General features: G+C 44.0%; 1 protein-coding gene across 11 annotated transcripts; it reads right to left on the bottom strand.

The window, feature by feature from the left end:
* Positions 1-234: 234 nt before the first annotated feature.
* On the bottom strand, positions 235-24813 carry ptpn18 (protein tyrosine phosphatase non-receptor type 18). 11 transcript variants are annotated; one of them, XM_040151757.1, is made up of 18 exons: positions 19665-19952; positions 19245-19317; positions 17051-17150; positions 15420-15528; positions 14144-14220; positions 12809-12904; positions 12560-12598; positions 11964-12032; positions 11654-11716; positions 10557-10699; positions 10142-10208; positions 9829-9903; positions 9135-9227; positions 6749-6801; positions 3486-3602; positions 2189-2394; positions 1153-1242; positions 235-562 (listed from the first exon to the last, which is right to left on the bottom strand). In XM_040151757.1, the coding sequence occupies exons 2-18, from the start codon at positions 19259-19261 to the stop codon at positions 489-491; spliced, it is 1488 nt and encodes a 495-aa protein (XP_040007691.1). In that variant the 5' UTR covers positions 19262-19317; positions 19665-19952; the 3' UTR covers positions 235-488. The 11 variants fall into 11 exon arrangements, 10 of the variants coding, with proteins under 10 accessions (XP_040007691.1, XP_040007692.1, XP_040007689.1 ...); XM_040151758.1 differs by having other exon boundaries at positions 9829-9906; positions 11654-11713; XM_040151755.1 differs by having other exon boundaries at positions 9829-9906; positions 19665-19943.
* Positions 24814-25171: the final 358 nt, after the last annotated feature.

Below are 25171 nucleotides of genomic sequence, written 5' to 3'. Positions count from 1 at the left end.
AATGTACACGTCGTCAGCGTCGAGTGAGGATTCGACCTGCTGGCATCCAAAATAAGATGACAACCCAGCTCCTGGTCCGCACTCGAGCTGCTGGTTGTTAAGAGGTTAAGTGTGATTGAAAGGTTTCATACATGCGTTCAGGTTTATTTGACAAATCCACACGTAAAAAGCGGGAGACACACACACACACACACACACTGAAAATCCAATTTTTTATAAAACATAAAGCCACACGTGAGGACGACACGAAGACCTGCAGACCAGAACCATTTACGGGCTGGGAGCAGACCACCGTGACGACCAGTTTAACCAGCAGGAGGCAAAGAAACAGGTCACATCAAATCACACACAGCCAGTCTCACAGTCCGGGTCAGTTCGCTTCAGTTGAAAGCAGTCGCTCTCTGTTAACTTCAACGCACTGATAGTCTAATTTTCCTCAGTCCGGCCCAACGGTCTACGGTAAACCAGCGAAGTCCAGTTCAACCAGTTCATCTCTCCACTCGGCTCCACTCCGCGGGGGGTTCTCTGGGTCCTCTGGGCTTCTGGATACGACAGTTAAACCCTGAAAAAGAACACAAAAGAACAGACACTATTCAACAGTGCAACGTAGGTACGGACTTGGGTGGGGTTAGCCTAGCTTAGCACAGAGACTGGAAACTGCTAGCCTAGCTCCATCACCACATCTGTCTAGTCACCAGACCCTCCTGTGGTCAGAAAGGTCCACGAGAGCAGGTTTTTTCAGGCTTTTTTCTACCACTGAGCCTCCAGTCAAATTTCCCACCTGCAGCTTGGATGTTGGCGAGAGGGCGGTTTACAGCTGGGGAGTTCAGAATCTGAATCAGAGAGGGGGGGGTTCTTTTTCTCCTGGATTATGTTGGAGCTCTTGTGTCTCTCTAAATCTCCCTGTTAACTCATCAGTCCACGTGATAAACAACAGGGCGCCGGCGTGAACTATATAATATTAATAATAATAATAAGAGCAAAAGGGAAAAAAACGCAGTTTAATTTCATCTGGACTAAGAAACAAACACAAAGACTTGGGGTAGACAAGGGTAAGAGGACGACGGAAATCTGTCCGGCTTTTCGTCTCTATCTCCAAGCCTGTAAACCCGTTCCTTTCAAGCTGAGCACAGACTGTACAGGTGTACTGACCGATGCCGCCAGGTGCACAGAAGCTGGACACGTCCGTGACCGAAGAGGAGAAGTCTTCGTAGTCATCATCTGTCGCTGAAAGCTGTTTGGCTGGAAGAGAGAAGAGTCAGTTCACCTCTATCCACCCTTTTTTCTTTGACTTTCCCTCACTTCTATCCATCCTCACCTCCATCCCAAAGGCAGAGCTTTGCTTTTGACTTTGGTGGGGACATTTTTTGATGGACGGCCAACATGGCAAAACTCTTTTTCCCTTTCATATGCACACACAGACGCGCATACATGAATATGTAAACACGCAAATACTTGGCTCTGCTTCATTCAGTATAAATTTGCTTCTATAAGTTGCCAAACACACGACCTGAATGATTCAAAATGTGCAAACGATAGATTCATTCACAATAAATCTGACCAGAAAGCAAATGGATCAGAACCTGTAGTTAATCTGTTGACTGAAGCCAGTGTTTGCTGGAAACCAGCTGAGATTCTGGAGCTCTGTCCTCGTCCAGTCTGTCGATTTGGCGACAGAACTCCAGATTTTCTTTCACTTACTAACGTCACGCTTCACGAGAGACACGCATCAATCCTCAAACATGAACCTGCGGTTGATTCAAACCCTCTGAAAACCCTCCACCTGCGTTTCGCTTTCGATCGGCTGTCCGCGTGTCTCTCTTCCGCTCAAGCTGCTGCCGCCAGCTTGTTAAAATGGTGCGTGAAGCTCATAAATCAAATCCAAATCAGTCGGGCTAATTTATCCTACGATACAACGACCCGCACAAACAGAACCCAGCTCCCGATTCCCTCGTGCGAGAGGTTGGCAGCGGGGATGTTTTGTGCTGATCTCAGAGCAGCCGATCTGTTGCTTCATTGACTTTTTGGGGACTTTTTCACCTGGTGATACGTTTTTCAGATCAGATGACATATCTGAGCAATGGGTCTCTCCTTCCTTGCTCTATCACTCTTTCCTGTCTTTGTCCAACGTCCCTCCACATGTCTATCCTCCATCCATCAACCCCCCGTCCTTCTGTGTCCCCGTTACCTGCCGGCAGGTGATGTTCTCCGCTGTTGTGCAGTGACGGTAGCTCCTCCCCCGGCCTGTGATTGGCTGACGTTGCCGTGTCATAGATGGCCGTGGTAGACAGCGGCAGGCTTTGCATTTTGGCTCGGGGTCTGACGGCGCTGTAGACGGGGGCTGCTGATGCCCCTGCGGGGTCGTTGTCATAGTGATGGGAGGAGGGCAGGGTCCTAGGAGCGGGAAAGCAGGGTTAACTCTCAGGAGACCGGGTGTAAAAAAAAAGGTCAAACATTTGGAAGTTAAAATACTGATGAAAGGCTGGGAATAAAAAAATTAAGAAATACTCATAGTGAATCGAAATCACGAGATACTATAAAAGCTTTGACCTTCTAACAGGAAACATGCACCAGTGGTGTGTGACACACATCGAAACATGACACGTTGACATGTCATTTATAAAGTATTTGATAATAATACTTGATAGTGCTAAAAAAAATTGAATTTATTATTCCTCTGACGTAAGAAAGTCCTTTTTCATAAAAATACTAAGTCATATTATGGGATACTAAGTGTATATAGAGTCTTTATGAGGAAACAAATATACATTTTTCAGACTACTCATAAACTCAGCAATATAAAAACGGACTTTCCCTCTTGTTTGGTAATTTCAGCTTCATTAAACATTTTAAAATATGTCGTTTAACGGGACTTTGCAGTCGTATCAGAGGGCCTTGTCTTAACCTTGTGTTCACGCAACATCGGCAGAATGGGAAGAATCTGAAAACCGCCCTTTACTATGACTCGGGATTGTTTACGCATCATGGTTACTTCTACCGCCAGCTTTGCAGTGACTCCGACGAATTAACGAAGTAACGTATTTGGAGTGGTTCATTAACAAGTGAAGCCCGGTAACAGGCTGCGAATAGCTCCCTTTAAATTCACTTATTCACATAAGGTAGTGTTTATCTTGGATTTTATTTTGATGTAACGGCAGCGATAGCGGCCTTGTAGTTACTTTTCCAACGATTTGTTGACACGCCGGTAGTTCTTTCATGCTAAGTGGGAGTTATCGTTGTTGTCGGAAATCACTGAGGCTGAACCGTTTTTCAGGCTCGGTTGCTTGTAATTACAGTCTTTACAAATGTCCTGCCCCAACATCCTGGATTGGATGAACTGGAATAGACAAGATGATAAAAATGATAGAGTGCAATTTTATTAGCGTGTAAGTCTTCCACTAAATATAAGAATACAGGTCCCCGTGTTTTGTTCTACCTAAAATTGATGGATGCAGTTTAAATAGGAACTTCAGGTGTTTCTTTACCTGCTGGATCTGGGCGGGGTTACAGCGGAGTTTGCAGGGCTTGTTGGAGTAGGCTGGGGATGTTTGGTCTTGTTGACCACAGCGTACGTATCATTCATGTCAATCAGCTTTGATGATCTGTAAACAGACACAGATAGGAGAAAATGTTAGCTGCTAACCAAAGCTAACCAAGCTAACTCATCCTGCCATCAAATCCCAGTTTTTATACTGGTGCTGTCACCAGTTCCAGCATTTACCTCTCCCAGAAACTACAAATGAGACACACTGTGTTAATCAGTGAGCTTCAGAGGTGTTGGTAGATGAACCTGGTTAGACCCAGTCTGGCTGTTTCAAAATGCTTCCAGGCTTTATGCTAAGCTAGGCTAACCACATCCGGACTTCAGCTGTGTACCGAACTTACTCCTTTTCAAAAAAAGATGAGAGGACTTCCCAAACTGTCAAATTATTCCTTTAAGAAAGTAAACCTGTGTTGTGCTTTAACATCTTCAACTGTGACAGAAACATGCACCATCACCCATCAGTTTACTGTTTAGTTCATTTTCATTTATGAAAGAAAATAAAATAAAAGAAACAGTTGACAATCAACACAGAAGAGTAGCTGTAAAAACAACAACATGTAAAAACACTTTCTGAACAACTAAACTGCCAATAGGTTTTATAGGAGACATAATCTCTGTCTCGATTATGTTCAGTGGCAACGTCATTTTGAATGAATGAAGCTGCACATTTATTAATGACGGCAAGGTCTCCAGGAGGCCGTTGAAGTGGATGGAGGACGTGCAAAGTTCAGGACTATCAGACCAAAGACCAGGTCTACATCCAGAGTCCTGTCTGTGGTTCAGGCAACAACAGCTCTTTGGTTAAGGTTCGGGCAAGTTGGTGGTTTTGGTTCAACGTAAATAAACAGGTTGTGTCTGAAGTCACTGTGGACATCCGTCTTAGACCAGACCAGGATCTTTCCCGAACCTGAACCAGGTGCTGTGAGAGTCTGAACAGAACCATTAAAAAGACTACTACTACAGACTCACTACAAGTGGATGTTGTGCTGCAGGATCAGACATTGTGGTGGAAAACAAACAAGTTGTCTGTGAATATTTTGCTGATACGTTCAGTATCAACGTGTTTTTTGCCAGCAGTACACCTCCTATTCCACCGCTAGGATTAAGGTGGCAGTTCAGAAACGAAAAAAATGAAGCCAGACTTGAGACTCAGATCCCATGGGTGAACTGCTACAGGAGAAGAGGTTGAAGTTGTGCTCCTTCCCACAGGAGAGAGTGAAGGGAGCTCTTGTCAGGTCTCGTTTTCTCCAGGAAAAGGATATGGATGCTCCAAGCTCTTTCTTTGTCAGTCTGTAGAGATCGGTGGCTTGGGGGAAGCAGGTGACCTGCCTTAGGCTTCCAGGAGGCAGAGTGACCACTAGTCCGGGTGAGATGAGGAACCGTGCGACGGATTTCTATGTGCTGCGAGGAGCTCCTGGAAGGACTTCCACAGCTACACCCAAAAGAGAAAGCTGCTCTGGGTTGTGAGCTGACTCCGGAGGAGTTGACGGTTGCCGTCAACCAGATGGCATCATGACGGGCACCGGGGATTGATGGTCTTTCCAGTGACTTTTATAAGCATTTCCGGAATAACACTGGATCTTATTTACATGGTGTTAGGTTGGAGTGTTTCAGAACAGGATCCCTCCAAGTCTCTTGTAGGCGAGCAGTGCTTTCTCTGCTACCCAAGAAGGAAGACCTGGCCTTACAAGCACCTTATAGTCTGTACAGAGGAGGGCAACTGGCAGACTCAAGGAGATCCTGGAAATAATTGTACACACAGATCAAGCTTATTGTTTACCTGACAGGGCAATAGTGGACAACATTTTTCTTATACGAGATGTTATCGATATGTTTAGATCTTATAATGTTAATTGTGGTATTGTCTCTTTGGACCAGGAGAAAGCTTTGACTGGTTGGTTCACTTTTATTTGTTTTCTGCACTTAGGGCTTTTGTTATTGGTGATGGTTTTCTGGCTTGGGTTGGTGTATTGTATAATGGTGCTCAATGTATGGTGAGGATGGGGAACGGGGCTGAGACGGCCAATCCCTTTACAGCGAGGGATAAGACAGGGTTGTTCTATCTCAGGTCAACTGTATAGCTTAGCTATCCAACCCTTTTCTTGCAGGTTGATAGGTCAGCTCAGTGATCTTTCACTGCCTGGGTCCTCTTACTTTGAACGTCTTCCTACTGTTTCTGCTTATGCAGACAATGTTTATATTTTTGTCTCCAGTCAGAGGGACGTTCAGTGTTTGCAGGACACCCTGACTCTTTATGAAAAGGCATCATCTGCATGGGTCAACTGGGTTAAGAGTGAAGCTTTGCGAGTGGGACAGTGGAGGCTGTTGAAGGCCCGTCTGAGAGTGGAGCACGCTTATGATCAGGTGATGGACAATATGCAGGCTTTCAGGCGTATTGGGGCTGTTGGGGGTTGCGGAGAGTTGACTGGTGATTTCTGATCAGAGAAAAACATTTCTGTGTTTGGGCGATAGCTGTTGTATTTTTAGGAAAGTTTTTCCCTTCCTTCCCTTTGGCGATGATGTGACCATGATCATCGACATTAAACCATTACCAGGCTTCTCTTCATAATGGTTTAATAAAGGGATTTTGAAAACCTCTCCTCTCATCTCTTTCATTTTTTTCTGCCTTCCTCTTTCATTTCTCACCTCCTCCTCCCCCTCTCTCACCCTTCCTTTCTTATTTACATTTTTCCTTTTTTAGCCTCTCTTCTTCACACCTTCTAAATATTCTCCTCTCCTCTTCTTCTTCCTACATATTTTTTATGAATGTATCAGCTCAGCTCCTCTTTCTCTCCTCACCTGCCTTACTGTCTTCTTTCCTTCACTTTTCTCCTAATTTGTCTTCCTCCTCTTATACTTTTCCTCTTCTCTTCTCAGTGCAGCCAAGCAGGATGTACAGGAGTGGCTTCTGACTGATATCTGGTTTGTTTTTAATCTCATCAATCTCTTCCTCTCTCCTCTCATCTCTTGTTTCCTATTCTTTTCCTCTCTTCTCTCCTGTTGTTTGCTCTCCTCCTCTCTGCCCTCATTCTACTCCTTTTCCATGGTAACGTGGCATCATATGGGAATGGAGGGATGGAAGAATGGGAAAGGAGGGTGAGAAAGTATTAGTTTAACGCCTTGGGATGAGACATCCTGTCTGACAGACAGACAGACAGACAGACAGACAGACAGACAGACAGACAGACAGACAGACAGCTGTACCTCTTGGTGCTGGAAGCAGGGGTTATTGTAGTTTTCTTCTCCGGTTTCTTCAGCTGGTGAACAAACGTATGTGATTTTAGCAAAACCCGTCTGTGAAATCCCAGCAACATCGTTCCAGACCTCTGATGTTATTTAAGTTTATATAAATAGAGCATAAATACATATTTTCATTGGTCAGTCCATCCATCTATTCATCCACCTATTTTCCGCTGCTTATCCAGGTCATGTTTAATAAATAATTAATGATATTATTAGAAAGAATTGTTATATACTGCTGGGAAGTGCTGATGTAAATACATTCAAGCACTTGGTAAATAATCCTCCTTGCCTCCTACTGATTTTCATTGGTATCTTTCATTTTTCAGCCAGTATGATGGTGAAACAGGTGTTAAATTGCATTTGATGTGGTACTAAAAGTCTGAAATTCATCCCGGTGAAACCCGACTTTGTAACAGCAGGTGGGTTCACATTTTTGCACAAACTGGTACAAAAAATGCAAATGATGGTGTATTTTGTTTCAGCCGAGTAACCCGAGGAATTACTGTGGTTCTGGATGATTCGACACCACATGATTTTGAAGATGCGGTAGAAGTTTTTCAGACAGCAGAGAAGAGAGGACATTAGAGGAGCTGCTTGCAGTCTTTTCAGAGGGAACCCTGTTGCTCTCTATAGCAAGTGGTCTGGTCTGACCCACTAGCAACCGAGCTAACTAGCCATCTAACAAGCCGTGTTCAGTCAGAGACTCTTTTCATCACGTGCGTTGGGTTTCTGAGACCTGTAAAACACACAAGTCCGCACCACAACACTGTTAACAAATCAGGTCGCAGTCTGTAGCTGCTGCCTTAGTTTACCGGGACCGGCTCAGAGGACTGAGGACTTTTGCTCCAGTCTCTTCATTTGTATTGTTTGTTTTGTATAAAGCACTTTGTAATTCATCAGGGAGACGTCTCCCATGGACAGTTGGCCCACTGGTCTTCTGGAGCAAACTCCATTTATAAACTGATTCTCAACATTTATGGCTGCAGACTGGATGGACTGTAGAACCTTTGATGAACCATTTGATAACATTTATAATTGCGGGAGACTGACCGACCTCTGACCCTTTATTAACGCCATACTGACAGGTATAACTCCAGATCTGACGACTTATTACAAAGTGTGAAACCCTGAGTTCTTTTTAATGGTTTCCCAACAGTTATAGCTGCATTACTACTGAGCAGAAACACACAGACATGTCATCACTGCAACGTTAGCTCTAAAGAGGACACAGTGATGCAGCAGAGTCTTTATTCAAACAACACAACGGAAACGTCTTCACTTCCCATTGTCGTAAAAACATCAACATTTACTGTGTCGTTCTCGCTACTTTTGGACCAGTTGGAGTTTCAATCAACAGCCGGTTGGACTCTATGTATCAGTTAATGAAAGGTTCTACCACAAGGACTCTGCAGCCGCGATTGTTGAGAATCAGTTTATAAATGGAGTTTGCTCCAGAAGACCAGTGGTCCAACTGTCCATGGGAGATGTCTCCCTGATGAATTACAAAGACAAAGTGTCTGCTGGAGGAGGATTTTCTACAACCTGGCAACCCGAAGGTTTTTATTAATGTCTTATCACTGATCTGTAAGTAAATGATGCATTAATCATTAATGAATTAAATTAAATAATTTTATTAAACCCATTATTATTATAAATCAGACTTTTTTAATGGGTTTTGTGCCTTTAACGACACAGAATTCAATTTTTACATCTCACAAAATAGTGACACAGTATAATTATTACAAACAAACTATATTTTTGGAATTTAAGCAAAGGAGAACTGAGTAGATGAGACCACAGATTTGTTTCCCTTTTTGATTGAGTAAGATGGCATCAAAATCTGTTCTCCCAGAGGTAAAGAGTGAAAAGCAGCAGTTGTACCGACTGACGCTTGATACACAACTGAACCAGTGACATAAAGAGGAAAATCAAATGACCGATCAGAGCGAGCAGCACAGCGCTGACAGAATCTAGGAGGAGAGGATGGTGTGCTTACGTCTGCTGGTTCTGATCAGTCCCTGGATGAGGGTCTGCAGGTTGATATGATGTTTTTCTGGTTCTAATTTTGTCTTAAAGCGGACCTACCTGTCAGCACGAGTCGTCCATTCGTTGTGCTTTAGTTTCGGTAGATTTCTTCCTGTTAAATACTGATCGGCAGACACTTCTCTCTCTGTCCCTTCTGAACAATCTGCTGTCAAACTGTCGGCAGCAATGAATTTTCATACAGGAAGTCGGCTTTACCAACCACTTCCTCTTACTGCAGCTGCTCTCTGTTTACTTCCTCCACCACTGCTTCCAACGTATCCGTTTATTCACTCTTCTTGCCACATTTTCTCTTGCTTTTTACCTCAGACGTGTTGCAGTAGAGCTGGTGACCGGTCGACTGCAGGACTCGTTCGAACATACAAGCGGCAGCCGTGAAGATGAACTGATACTGATCCTGCGGAGAAGAAAAGAAAGAGATGGATCTCATCTCGTGAGTTTCATCCTTTTCCCTCACAGTGAAAGTGGGGATCTGACTTGTTGTGTGTGCTGCGTATTTCAGACGGCGTGTGTGAGATTTTGATGGAACTTCGGGGAGCACGGAGGTTACAAGCACACACACAGTACGAATGCGTGACCTTGGTGACCCACTCAGCTGTTACGTGCGACACACACCGGCCTCGTCCTGTAGTGTTCTGAATCAAGAACCTTTTGTAACTTTAGACCTCCAGAAATTCTGATGCATTGACCAGTTTGCAGTCGTTCTGTGTCTCTTTGTGGCGGTTTTACGTTTATTTCTTGGTTGTTTTTTGTCTTTTAACTAAGCTCGATGAATTTCAAACAAAAATAGTCACTTCATACAGAGGCTGTGGCCCCGGGGCCACTGACGTCTTGGTCCACTGGTCCACCGTGCCTGGTGGGCCAGTTCAGTCCTTTAGTCCTGTGTGTGTGTATTTGACCTCAAACGTCTCAGGTCAGATCGACTTTATCGTGGCTATGAGACAATGGACTGTTCATCTCAGTATCACACGGCTTCTTGGTGCCGTAAAACTACCTACTCTAGTTTGGACTGCCGACGGTCTCTGCCTCCTGAGCTCCAGGACGATCTTCATGATGCTGAAGTCCTCCGTGACCTGCTAGAGACGAAAGGACACACAACAGACTGAAGCTGGTTGGTGGGCAGACACGCGTGCGACAATTCCTAACATGTGGAACGTGATGCGGGGGCGGCAGAGGCCGGGGACCGCTGCCTCAACTTTCACACTTTTACTGTAAGTGCAGTAAAAGTACGGACCGAAGAGTTTCTCTCCATCTGCCTCAACACCCAGGAGAAGTGCTTTTGTGGTCTCGTGTTGTGTTATCATGTGTTACCTTGGTAACCAGCAGGTCATGGATGTAGTCAAGAGCACAGATGACTCCTGTCCTCCCACAGCCCGCACTGTAACACACACACACACACACACGCAGAGGAACAGATGCAGCGTGCATGTTAACTGTGCCATCGTTAGCAGGTGTTACTTGCTGCATATTCACAGCCTCCTGCTTTCTGGCTGTGGGCGTGCGAGTGTGTGTGGGCGTGTGTGTGTGTGTGTGTGTGCGTGCGTGTGCGTGTGAGAGATAAGCTGCCATATGTGTGATATGGCCTGTTACATGTTAATGACCATCTGACCTGTGATCTGTACTGCTGGCAAAAACAAGCTTCAGTAATGATGTGGAATTACAGCCGTTTAGAGGCGGGTGCAGCGCGTTTCTACGTGTGTGTGTGTGTGTGTGTACGTGCGTGTACCTGCAGTGTATCAGCACAGGCGAGGTGTGTGTTCCCTGGCTGTTTCTGGCTCTCTCCAGCAGGTCTAGGACTCCTGTAGCCTGGTAGGGGACATCGTGATCCGGCCATGACAGGAACTGATACTGAATCACTGAACGGCTGACCTGGAGGAGGACGAGGAGGACGAGGAGGAGGAGGAGGAGGAGGAGGAGGTCTATTCTTTTAGTGCCGAGTTTTCCACAATAACCAAAGAAACACCGCGACATGTTGGGAAACGTGCAGAGGGGCTTCAACTATCAATTATTTTCATGATCAGTTTATCTGTTGATTATTATATAATCAACAATACTCTGTTTCCCAGAGTGAGGTGACGTCTTTAAATGTCTCGTCTGAGCCGCAGTCCAGAAACATTCAGTTTACAATCGCAAAAGAAAAAGAAAAACAGCAAATGTTCTCATTTGAGAAGCTGGAACCAGAGAATTTTTGGCATTTCTTTCTTTTAAAAAAACGATGTACATTAGTAAACAGATTTCAAAATTGTTGCTTATTAATTTTCTGTCCATCGACTCATGAATTAATGAACTAATAGTTTCAGCTCTAGCAGAAACACACACAGATCTACTTTGACCAAGTGACCAAGCGAAGACCAGGCTGTGCTCTTAGTCAGCTCGACGTTTCCAGGAGTTTAGAGTTCGGGGGAAACGTCTCTTTGGTGGAAACGCTGACTCCTCAGGTTCGTCACCACTGGTTTAACATTCAAAAATACGCTGCACGTTACAAACTTCTCCTACGTTTTGAATGCGAATCCTACTCCGAAAAGTAGCGACTAGCTACAGATGTTAGATAAATGCAGTGGAGTAAAAAGTAGCAGAAGGGAACTTACGAGTACCCCAAACTGTAACTGCAAAGAGTACAGTGCCTGAGTAAATGTACTTAGTTACATTCCACCACTGATAGTCAATTGGGTGAAGAACAAAACTAACGAAGGTCAGAGCTTTTTATCTGATCAATCATCAAACCGCTCTCACAACACCACAGCTAGTCTAAAATAGTCTGATCTAGTTTGATCTAATCCGATCTAGGCTGATCTAGTCTGGTCTGATCTAGTCCGATCTTACCTGCTGGTATGTGACAGTCAGAGTTCGGATCACTATGCCTTCGCTAGGACGTGTCTCCTCCTGCTGGAAACACACAGCAACAACACATTTAAAACACACAAACTGTTTTATTTGTGTTTTGCATGAAAAACCGTTTTAGTTCATGTTTAGTTCAGAATCTGTTATGAAGGGGAGACGTGTTTTTGGTTTGCAGAGAATGTGAAATCAGGAAAACTGAATTTCTCTGAACCTTTGTGAAAAGCTGATGATTATAATTATTATTCCAAATTTGTAGTAAAAGTACAGACATATTAGTCCTGTATGTTCTTACGTTGATGACAGTGAACGGTCCAAATGCAGCGGACTGATGAACTGGAGCCCAGTAACACTCACACTTCCTCTGCAGAAGACGGAATATCAACACATGTTACCCGCGTGTTCAGAACGACAATAAAGACGCATGCACACGCATGGAGCTGTAACAGTGGAAAGCGAGACTGGAAGGAGATTAAAAAATATATATTTCTGGCTGCAATAAGGGGAGAGTATAAATATAGAATTGGAATTCGTAGAGATGTAAACGTTTGAGTAATTTCCCGTAAAAATCCTTCTGGTTAATCAAAATGATGAGACACTTAATACGTATTAAAGTTTCTCAGACCAAATTAAAACATGAAAAGTCACAGTTCCCCAATTTGTGATATGTTTAAGATTATGGGATTTACATCCCAATTAGGAAACTGTAAAAATGTTGATAAATTATAAGGTTTTTCTATTAATTTATTTCAAAGTTTTTTTAAGGTTAACATTTGATCAACGTTTCCTTTTCCTGGTAAAATAAACGGGTGAAAAGAGATGAGGTTGAAAAATCTGATGTATGTTGTAAATCAACAGAAACAGACGAGGTGTGTTTTCCTTTTGTTTTACCTTCCCCATCTCTATCTCTCTGCAGGCCATGACTATCACCTGAAACACACAGACGCACAGGTCAGGCATTAGTCAGAGCCCCCTCCGGGGAAATTGCTGATCCCATTTGATGATCAACACACTATTGATTATATTTCAGTCGTACTAACTGGACTAATTCTGGTAACTGGTATTGTGTTCTGTGTATATGGTGCAGACTAATTCCTGGACGTGAGCTGGACATAAAGGGTGGATCTTTGTGCGTTTGACCTTGATGTCGTTCTGCCAGATCATCCTCCAGAAGTCAGTGAGAGTGGAGCTGAGAGGACCCTGACTGGCTATGTACTTGTTGTCTGCTGACGGCCCCTGCAGGACAAACAGCCGCATTACAACCACAGTCCTCCCAACAGCAGAGACTTTCAGATGAAATAAACAAGCAAGGGAGGAACTATGAGGGTTTCTGCCTTGTTGCAACTGCAGTTCATCTCACAGCTCGCCCCTGTTGTAAGTATAAATGTGTCTATGGACCTCTGCACATTTGTGTAAAGGCTCAATGACCATGGTTCCACGTGTAGATTTCACGTGTAGCCCTTATTTTCAGATCGTCCTCTTTAAACTGGGCTATTCAGACATTTGAACATCTTTGGGACACACTCTAAAAGGAAGCTGTCTTTATGGTCTGTCCCCTGGTGTCAAAATATTTATGGATGGACGGTGAATAAGTAAATAATAAGTCTTTTGAATCAGTCTAACAAATGATCAACTAGGATATTGGTTCTTGTGCTTCCTATAATATTGGTAGGGGAACAGAAGCTAGAAATGCTGTGCGAACCTCTGTAACTCTGATGCTCTGACCCTCCTTTAAATAATCGGTACTTCTTCTTCGTAGACACCTGCTGCTTTCTGATAGATAATGTCGTTTCAGCATCTTTACTACGAAGAGCTCTGTGCTTTACTGCCCCGTCTTTTCGGACCGATCCTCAATTCTAGCATCTGTACAGGAGAATATCAACTGTAAATAAAAATAGAGATCAAATCGATCTTTAACCCGAACACAGAAAGTGTCAGGGCCTTTTCCAGCCCTGAGTCGTGTCTGTAAGGCTTCCTTTTAGGCTTCATATGGCTCCCACAACCTCCGCCAAAAACAGACCTATTTTATGGGGCTGCAGACGTCCTGCCCCCTGTGTTCATAACAGGCTGAACGGAGGGCTCACCTCCCCAGCTGCATTTCCAATCTGTGATGGTTTTACTGGGTGGAGTTTATTAGCACAGCGTGCAGCACCGTAAAAACAGTCTGAGCTCCAGGGGAGAAAGAGACAGAAACAAAGATTTTATTGCCATTAATAGTTCAATGTATATGTGCAGGATATGGAGATATTGAGGGTTCAATAATAAATAACGTGGTGAAAAAGTCAACTCTCATTAACTGGTGCAGTTTCTCACTGCTGCTCTGTATAAGGGATTTCATAATGAAACCTCTCTCATTTAAACCTCACAGTTCTTACTTTATCTTCCTTTGCGCTCTTTCCTCGACACTGTTTATTTTATTACTGTTGCAACGGAGATGAGGACAAGAAAGGAAGGAAGAAAAGGAGCGGCCGTTACCTTGATAAAGCTTGCGTTGATGTAATCAGAGTCTGAGTCTGTGGTCACCAGAGACAACACCACCCGAGACTGGTCATCTGCACGCGCACACACACACACACACACACACAAAATGATCCCTCCTCTTCACACCAGCCGTGTGAGAGCTCTGACACGTTTCCTTTATAAGTGGTGAAGAACAAAATCCGTGTAAGAATATACAGACAATATGGTTTTCTGGTTCGAAAAAGTGGAGGTCGCCTTAAAACTGGAGGACGAGACAATTTCTTGTTCACATCATCAGATGTGGTTTTTGAATGGAGGGAGCACCGACGCAACACGGTCTTCTACACAGAGTGTTGCATTATGGGTTGTTCGTAGCCTTAATGTTGCTAGGCTAGGTGGTTTGAGTCTGTCTACGGCGAGTCGGTCAGAGTCAGTCAGCGCTAAAAGTCCAGTTTAACCCGCGGGAGCTGCCGAAGGCCGGCGAGACGTGTTTCGCTGCCGCAGAGGAAATGAACTCACGACGGGTTCGACCAGTTCACAGCGTCTCCTCACGTCTTTACCAAAAAAAAAAAGGAACCAGGGAGAAAATCTGTCACACAGACAAGAATCACAGCTGACACTGACGATGAGCTCAGAGAGACTGAAGCCTGAGAAATAGCGACTGTCAGAGGAGAAGATTCAGACGCTTCAACGGTCTGACGGATCGGGTGAGCGTCTGTGACGGAGAGACGAGATCCACTGATGCGGGTTCCTCATCTCACTGGATGACATGTTTCACCTCTACCAGAGAAAAGGCTTCAGCGTCGAGGACTCTCCTCTCTTCGGATTAACGGGATCTCGGGGAAACTTCTCCAACAGGATCAGTGTAAAACGGTTTCTTCTCCTCAAAAGGTCTGATAATCCGGGTCGTCCTACAGTCGGGCCGAAGTCGGTGAGGCTTCAGCAGTCTGAGTTAGACAAATCAAGCGGACATCTTTCAACGGAGTCTCTTTGGTATGAAATTCACCTGACTGTTGTTTTAAGACAGACTACAACAATGTGAACCTGTCCTGTAATCTGCTATTTCCTCTCGTGTCTCCCAGCAGTGAGTATGAAATGGTTCCTGTCCTGTCTCGATTTGATTTACGGACTCTGCTTGTAATGGACGCTGGAAACCGGAAAATGTGAATAAATGTAAATGATCGAAACATGCAGCTGGAAAGCTACGGAGAGAGGAAGAGAGGATGGATGGAGCTGGAAGGAAGGAAGGAGGGAAGGAGATGAGGACACAGAGAAGGCAGCGTGTTCCTACATGGCACGATGTCTTTGTATCTGTTCTTCTTGACGTTTTCCTTCAGAACTCCGGCCTCACTGGTCAAACCCTGATGTCTCTTCAGCAACAAGGTCTGCGAACGCACCACCTGTCTCACACACACACACACACACACACACACACACACACACACACGAGGTTAGTGCATGTCAAAGTTTTATACGCTACATATCATATGATATGATAAAAACATGAGAGTCAGTGGCCAGGGCCCCAACATGGGGAGGGCCCTCGAAAAGCCTGGAGTCCACAGTTTGTTTTGATCTTCAGTTTTAAAATCTTTGCTCTACTAGCAGGGGCCCTCTCCTCCTCTGAAAGGTGCTAATGCTAATTTAGCCCACTCCTACAGTTGGGTGGACAAAAACAGTGGCTCTGATGCTGATGGTGAGGACCTCAGGTAAACTTTGAGGCCAGCGTGTCATTTAAAAAACGGTAAAGTCAGCCGACCAAAAAGAGAAAAGTATGTTGAGAAAAGATGCTGAAATATACTGAGATTTCAGAACAAAAAACACAAGACACGATGGTGCAAAGGAGGAATGACTTTGAAAAGGCAAACACACAAAGAAAGAGAAGGAAAAGAGATGTTGATGTTCTGTTAATGTGTGACCAAAGTCAAAAATAGCTGAAAGCAACAGAAAGTTAAATTAGAGGAGGAAGTTAACATGAACAAGACAGAAGTTTTCTGTTCCGCCAGTTTTTTCTGTTAGCGGTGAGGCACAGCTGTTTTGCCTCGACCGGGGGGGGGGGGGCTACATACCGGCCGCACTACCTAAATGATCAAGGTTGTTAGGGCTGTACGCAGCCTAAGCGGAAGACCTTCAGACACTGCTCAGGGCTGAAAAAGGCCCTGTCAATTTGTTCTGTTGTCAGATTAAAAACCTATCTAAATCAATATTTTTGTTTTGCCCGCATCGTCCACGCAATGCACGAATAAACAGTTTAAGTGGTTGATTCTCCATTGTTGACTCTGAGGACTCAGCACCTATCAATACCAACTGGGTTAGAGCCTGTTGACTCGTTACACTGTGCTGATTGAGCCTTTACACAAATGCGCAGTCGGGAGGCCCAGGCTACACAGTGAAATAATATAGAGACAGAAGATGTTGCACAAGTCTGCAAAACATTACAGGATCATTTCATCAACAGGGCAAAAGGACAAGCCTGCAAAAATATCTAGAGACACATATTTACAAAGCTGACAGTGAGGCTGTAGGTACACATCAGATGTGAACTTATAATATAGCGAGAGTTCTGATGAACCATTGCTGCGAGGATCAGTCCTAAAGAACGTCCTAATGTAGAACGTGGATCAATCAGTACATATATTCTGCTGACAAAAAGCTTTTGAGAGCAGATTCGGTGTGGAGACCATAAAGTCTGGGGGTTTTTACGGTTTCTAATCAGTGGATCCAGTACAATTCCTGTCTAAGCAGCAGATCGTGTAAACGATCGCCTCTTCTTACCTGGGGTAAAGATGAAAAGAGGATTCTTGTCTAAGAAATGGACAGCTAAAGGGGAGTTCCTATTTTTACACCTGATGCTTCTACAGCGCTCTGCTACACGTGCTTTCAGTTCCCTACCGTTTTACCCACATACACATTTATACTTACAACACGGGCAAGTCGGCTGCGTCGACTGCGTGCACCAGCAGAATAAAAAGAACCAACGTGCGGGACCTGAGCTCTGCGGCGGAATTTAGTGAATAATTTCCTGGTGAGAAATAAAAGTATTAAACCCAACTGAGTTTGAAGTAATTTCTTGCATAAGAAGATAAATCAAACAAAGGATTAAACAAGCCAACAAACAGAGTCACAGCAATACTATTCAGCGGAGTAGACGAATAACGTGTCGACCGCGCAAAGTACAAGGCTGACACAGCAAAACGCTTAATTAAGAGCTGCTACGTTCAGTAGCAATTTCTATTACAAGCTCTCCGTGTCGGAGCAGCTGCTCTGGCACTTTGGGGCTTCTTCTATCACAGTGATGCTTCTGCTGAACGTCGGAAAAGCCACGAGATGTAGCGGACTAAAGTCACAGAAGTCTTCAGAACCATCACACCACAGTTCCACAGCAATGGGGTGGATTTCATGTGAAATGGTGCCGAACATTTGTAAAACATGCTGATCATTAGAAAACTTTAAAAGGAACAAAAAGCCACTCAGCTCCAAACGCTGTGGCCTGTGTGGGGCAGAGGTGCTTCAGAAATGTCAGAAATGACAGTTCACACTGTCCACGTCTTTACCTGGTTACACACACTCACACCCGTGCACTGTGAAAAGCAAAGTGTGCGGGTGTGTGATCACTCGACTGTTTGAGTCTGACCATGAGAGTTCCTGCCTCCTGTTTTAGCTGCAGAGGCTGCTCGTCAGTCGCATGGGTTGATGTCAACGTGCCCTTGAGCAAAGACAAACTGTCCTCTTTGTTTATGTCTCCCTTTATTTATGTATGAATTTATTTATTGTCAAAGCCCACCTGCTGGTGTATTCAAGGACAGTCTGATACCTCACATTTCAGAACTGAGTGCAGCAAATGTCTTTGTCCACTTCTCAGCCCACCGTCTGTCACCTGGCAGGACATCTGGCAGCCGAACCCACAGAGGATCAAATTCTTGATTCAGGGGGTGCACAATGTCCTCCCCTGCCCATCCGACCTGTTCACATGGGGCAAGGTAGAAACACCCGCATGCCCTCTGTGTTTCAAACAGGAACCCTCGAACACATCCTGAGCAGCTGCTCCAAGGCGTTGGGCACCGGCGCTATTGCTGGAGACACAACCAGGTCCTCAAGACCATCGCTGACGCAATCAGACCCAGGTAAAGACCCAAGAACTGCTCTGTTGGTTGGTGTAGTTTATTAGGTGGTGATGATGATGTGAAGAGGATGGAGGAGACTCCGCTGACACCGTCTCGATTGCACATAAAGGTTTATTACAGAGAAGTACAGCGTCAAATCAAGCATCTGCAGATCTGTTTGTGAGAGGGTGTGAAGCCCATGAATCGCTCTGAGAATCGGCCTTGTCCACCGCGTCTTAAATAAGGCCGTTGTCTTCCTGAAAAACGTCCCTAACCTACGGCTTTACGTCCAAAGCATTTCCTCCTATTCAAACTGCAAGGCCCCCTCTGAGGACCTTTGACCTAGGGCCTCTATGTAAACACATAAATTCAGTTCTACATATGTGACCATACACCTCATTTGCTTTCCACGGCACGAGTCTGGGTGATGACAGTCTGGGTGCATACCAGTGGAGGTGGGCTCTCAGGGGTTTGAGAGTCCTTTGCTCAGCAGGGCCTTGAGAACCTTGGGCATCATGGGAGCAGGCGGGGGAGAGCCATCAAGAACAACGCAAATGCTTTCGAGAAGCACCTAGATGGATCTGGCAGAAAACGGGTGACCAACGGGGTCAGTAGGGTCAGTGTGTCAGTGGACACAGGCCGAGGCTCGATCAACCTCGGTCGGGTCGCCCGGATGGGGTGTCTGTTTCAGGACCTCCCGGGTCTCCATAGATTCATTTGTTAATTATGCGATTTAAACTGACGTCAACTTCCCAGAATTCCTCGGGTCTCACACCTATACCTATATACCTGGAGGCATAATAGGCCAGGTCTTGGCCCACGTTGGGTAGGAAAAAAAAGTGTGCGTTCACACCATGCTGCCACAGCCGCCATTTTGCGTCAGCCATTTAGTCTTTGTCTGTTTTCAGACACACACACACACACACACACATCTGTACATAGCAACATTCGTTAGATTAGATACTGTGTGTTATCACTTCTGTTATCTGTTAAATAAATGCTTTTAAATATACCTGCTGGTCTCGTTCATGTTGCCCAACAGTGACTGTTGCCATCCTCTGCTCTGCAGAACTCCAACCTTTCAACCTTTACTAGCAATGGAGACGGTACTTTTGATTGTAGTTATTAAGTTAAATTGCTATCCTTCCCCACTTTAAGGGTGGTGCTCCAAGGTGGATTTGATGCAAATTAAATCCTATAACTTACTGTAATTATTAATTATTTGATAGCCAAAAATTATATGCTGTAGCACATAGAAAATCCTCTTGCTCTCTCTCTCTCTATATATATATATATGTATTTATATATTTATACATTTATATGTTTATATCATACATATGCGGGTAACACGGTAAAAATTATTGAATAAACAGATGAAACTGAAGTAAATGTGTCATATAATGATTAGTACTGAATGTAAGTCAGTAACAAACCTTTTTTTGCACAATATTTTACTAAACAGCTGAGTCTGGCGGTTGGTGCTCACGTATTTTCATCTCCCCATACCTGCCTTCCTCTTGCCACCCACCTGACTTTTCTCCCTGTCCTCGGTCACCTGACTGACCTGCCCATTCACACACCTGGTCCCACTTATCATCAGCCCTCCACGTTATGTTCCCTTTTGTTCCTCGTGTGATCCATTGGTCTGTTCCTGCTTGCCTGCCTGCCTGCCTGTGTTCTTCTTTCTCAATAGAGGTACTTCACTGCATCAGCCTGGTCTTTATAACCTGTCAGAGACCTAAGAAGGGGTTTAATCAGCCAAAAATGATCAAAATCACCTGAGTGGGTTGGAACTCGATGTGCAGGTCCTTTAAGGTCGCCACGACTTGGCTCTGTCAAACGTTAATAGCCGGGTAAAGCTAAACTAAACCTGATTAAAGTAACTAAAAACGCACTTTAAAACACGGAGGAAGGTTTAAGCACAGCTGACCTTAGCTCCTTGAGAGAGCGAGAGAAGAAGCAGAACGACCAAGAGGACACATTATTCAGTCTGAAGTCAGAGAACAAGGCGTGTATGGAAGTGCGTGTGAGCTGTTGCAAAGTGTAAACCCACTCACCTTGTGATGCTAAGAAAGTGATGTAAACGTGCAGAGCCTTAAAGTTTCTAAGCACTGATGTTTCAGACACACCCGTTTCTGGGGTTCCTATGACCGAGGTTGGTGTTGACATGTGAAGCCCACAGAAGTGCTCCGTGTTCCCCACAGTGTCTTAGATTAATGCTGATCCAACTTCACTTCGGTCTGCGCTCGCTGTGTTTCCTCTTCTGAACTCTGAAGTTCAGCGCTTCACCTCATCACGCAAACATAGTTTTATTTTATTTAAAAAGTCTCCGTATTTTCCTAAAACAGCTGCTCACTGTAGTTTTTAATAAACCAACAAGAGGAAACAGTGCATTTGTTGGGGACTATTTTCAGCAGCAGATTGATCCATATCTGGTGCTGTAGTGAGTGTTTCTGGCAACAGGACGGTGTGTGTGTGTGGGACTGAGTCAGAATAAACTACAGCGTGTGTGTGTTTTCATGGTGTTGAATGAACACGTCACTGTTTGGGGAGAAGGAAAATACAGGAAAATCCCCAGACTTTTACTTAAACCTGAGATCAATCTGAGGCAGGGCAGCATCTCAGGTCTCTCCTTGAGTCTCGACGCACTCAGCGGACGAATCATTTCAAGAACGACGACAACAAGGAAGCTGCTCTGGTGGGTTCATAATGAAACGACCTGGGAGCCAGGCTACAGAGAGAATGAGGAAGTACGATTATTGACTAACCAACCTCTGCTTCCACACAGGAACAAACGGCTAACCTGCAGAGTCACCTTAAAACACACATTCACTGAAACAGAATGCCTGCATGTCCAGTTGAAACCAAACCCATATATTTATTTTCGCCATGATAACTACATGGGAGGTGTACAATCCCGTACATTTCTTTAGGAAAAAGTACCTGTTGTGTTTTTCAAATAAAAAACACAAAACTCCCTCAGTTTGTTACATTGTCTGAAATGTGACAGTTTGTAGGAAACAGGAAATGATAAGAATGTAATGTGGGACAAAGTGCGTCAGTAAAGCGGCCGAGAAGAGATGATGAACACATCATTGGAAATAAGCCTCCTTCAAGTCAGTCGGATGTTCTGTGCTCGTTTTCATCTCCTCACCGGACCCTTAAGTCACACGCTTCACGCACGTCGTTATTATTTTGCTAAGTCTCTGGCATTCTGCTTCTATCGAGACGCCAACTTTTCCACGTCAGCTGGGAGTAAAAAAAACTTTTTGGGACCTTTTGAGAATTTGTTTCAAATTTTCAGCGTTGCCACTCAAGCACTTTTGGGCGAATTGAAAATGTAAATGGAGCCTGCTGTGTTATTTAGAGCCCTCGCCATCCCGAGCGATACGTCACTCTTAAGCTGACCAGAGCTCAGAGGTCTGTTTGTGCTCGGCTGAGACCCGGCATCTTGCCTTTGGCTGTGGAAACTGGACGCTGTCATTCAGTCCCAGAGGAGGACAGAGAGCGACCTTCTGCCCTCCTCTGGACAGGACATCATCCCTTTGATTAGGTTGAGAATGAAATTGCATTTTATAGTATGGTGTCCATTCTAGCACGATCCTTGAGTTACACTTTTCCAGAAAGCGTCTGCTGGGCGTCGTAGTCAGTTTGATAGTAGTGATGAATGTACATCACAGTACATGATTAAATATAAGACATTTGACATAACTCATCTTTTGTTAAGCGGCTGGCCATCCTTATCTATACGACACTTGAATAAAAATACTCTAGTAATACTCTACTCTACTACTAATAGATGGATGGACGGATGAAAACCCACCTACTGTCAAATGATCTGATCGGTAGAGTGTAGCACCGTGGTGATGATTGTCCAGGACGATGACGGAATCGTTTATTGTAACTAAAGAGGTGAACAACGCTGAGCAAAAAGCTCAACAACACGCCAATTTTTATTTAACAATAAATACTAAACTTTAACAAGCACTTGCAAAGAAAGTTACAAAGTACTCTACATGCTTTTCAGCAGGATCACAATATTAAGAACTGAAAATTAGGCAGTAAGTTTAGACATTTAAAATGAAATAAAACAAAATAAAATTGAGTAAAATACTCCAAATAATTAAAGAAAAGCCTTTTTAAAAAGACAAGTTTGAAGAAGTGATTTAAAAGATGTTACTGATTCTGCAAGTCTCAGATCTTCAAGGCAAGAGTTCCAGAGCTGAGGGGCCCTAAGAGGCCCCGACTCCAGCCTGGTCTCTTTTAGTCTTGATCTGGGTCTTAGGAACAACCAGAAGGGTTCTGGCTGAGGATCTGAGGCAATTACTCAACAATATGACTGAGAGCTAAACCCTAAAGTGCTTCGACAGTGATCATAAAAGTTTTTAAATCAATTCTAAAACTGACCGGAAACCAGTGAAGAGATGCTGAAACGGGGCCGATATGATCTTGTCTTCTTGTATTTGTTCAAAGCCGCGCAGCTGCGTTTTGTACAAGCTGAAGGTGTGAGACTGTTTTTTGGCTCAACCCTGAATAAAAAGTTTAAAAAATGAAATTATAAAAACACATTATAATAATCTAACCTTGACAGTATTAAAGCATGTAGAAGCATGTCAAGATCAGTTCCAAAGAGAAAAAACCTGAGTTCAAGATGCTTCTCAGTTGATAAAAACATGACTGAATTACTTTTGTAACTTGTTTTTCAAATGTTAGGCCACTGCCAATTATTACACCCGGGGTCACACACAGGTTTTACATTTAGACGGGGAGCCAAGATGTTTTTTAAAGTGTGTGTGGACTTTGGAAAACCAAAAATAATTATTTCTGTTTTTTTTTTAGCTGGAGAAAGTTTTGGGACATCCAGCATTTTATTTCAGACAGACAAGATAGTGTATTATGAAAGTTGGCCTCTTCACATGTCTCACATTGGACATACATTTGCATGTCATCTGCATAACATTGGTATTGAATATATCTGTGTGTATGTATATATATATATATATGTATATGTATATGTATGTATGTATGTATCCCTGATACCAACCCCCATATCAAGGCGATTAAATAAAATACAATGATCAACTGTATCAGAAGCTGAGCTGAGATCGAAAAGAATTAAAATTGAAAGTCTCTTCCATCAGCTGTGAAGTAAAAGATCATTAGTAACTTTTATGAGGGAGGATTCAGTACTATGATGTGAGCGGAAACCCAACTGAAATTTATCAAAGATTTTATGATTATTCATAGAAAGATGAGATTAAAAAGATTGACTTTAAATAAACAAACATCCTCTAAAACCTTTGATAAAAAAACGCTAATTTGGAGATGGCTCTAAAATGATGAAAATCAAGCGGGTCAAGGCTGGGTTGTTTGAGAAGTGGGTGCACTGCTGCGTGCTCAAGAAAGGAGGGAGCACAGCCAGCGGACAGAGAGCTATTTAAAATGGATAAAACTGGGGGACCAACAGTGTTAAAAACCTCATAAAACTTGAGCATCTGATGAAAGCTTGGGTTTGGCCTTTGTCACCACAAACTGCACGAGTGGGCCTCAAAGTGACTGAGTTAGGCGGAGGGGTCATCGTATACAGAGACACCACTGGTGACATGACAGACTTTGTTTAGCTTTGCTTGTTTTATACAAATCAGCCCGATGTCCCTCGGTTTATCAGATTAAAGCTGCAGCTCATTTAAATACTAATCTCACAGGTCGAACCACAGATACAAACCCCAGCAGGTTTTTCCAGGAAAGTAAAAGGCTTTTTCTCAACAATGTGTCTGTTTGTGTAGCAGGAAAAGACTGGCAGAGGAAACACCGAGTTAATAATCCACAGAAAACGAGCAGAAAAACACACAGACGTACACAAACGAAAAGAAACGAAACACACGGAAAGAGGCTGCAACACACAGACGTCTGTATGCTGAGTGTGACAAACAGAAAGCGCCAACCTCAACCCGGGTCGCTCAACTTTTCTGAATTTATTTTAACGTCCTAAAATTCTAATGAGAAATTTACAAAAGCATTTTTATTTAAATGTATTTGTTTCATGAAATATTTCTAAGTAAAACCTCGATAGACTCTGTGAGTCAGTCAATATTATGAGTCTTGACCACAACCACCTCCCAATTCCAACTCCTAAAGCTAACTCTAAACTTGTCTGCTTTAGCAATGCCTTCGCTTTGCTGAAACGTCCTCACAGTGGTGGTGCAAAGCTCTCAAATTTGTTTTGACACGGACAGAGGTTTGAAAACAGACACTCACGCTGTACTCCTGATCCAGAGTGTTGGGATCCACGGTCCTCAGGGTGGATAGCAGGGAGGGCAGCGGCTCCATGTCGCGTCAAATAACCTCCAGCAAACGTGAGAAAACACCTGAGCCGACTTCCTGACTGACTGACTCTCTCTGTCAGAGCTGTGGTTTCAGTCTGACCAGCCAATACCGAAATTGAAATGAACCTCTCTCTCTCTCTCTCTGTGTTTTCTCACTACCTCTCTTGACCACTCTCTTGTGTTTCAATTCTCTCCCTATATTTAACCTGTTAATAATTTGACAGTAGATAATTGTGCTCCTGTCTCTCTCTCTCTCTCTCTCTCTTTACGTAAAGGAGAACTAGGAAGAAGTGTGAAGAAACTTCAAACGGCATGACAAAAAGTTCAGGATGGCAACGTGATTACGTCACTACATTTTAATGTGCCAACTCGTGTCGGAGAAACAGTTCCGTCCTGAGCGCACAAATTGCGTCATTGAGCCAAACTGTGGGCAATTTTAATCAGACAGCCACTTCCACCTGTGTGCGCTTCTGCAGGCGGTGCATAGAGATAGACATGCGAGCACTGACAGATGTAGCCAAAGCAGAGCATTGAGAATAAGGTCATTCTTCGCTGCAGATTGCTTACGTTTCTCCCCCAGTTAACTTTGGCTCGGCATGGAGGCTCACATCTGC

Source organism: Xiphias gladius, chromosome 18 (genome assembly GCF_016859285.1).
Source record: "Xiphias gladius isolate SHS-SW01 ecotype Sanya breed wild chromosome 18, ASM1685928v1, whole genome shotgun sequence".
NCBI lineage: Eukaryota > Metazoa > Chordata > Actinopteri > Istiophoriformes > Xiphiidae > Xiphias > Xiphias gladius.
Note: the sequence above shows the minus strand (reverse complement) of the source record. Positions and strands in the feature narration are given on the sequence as shown.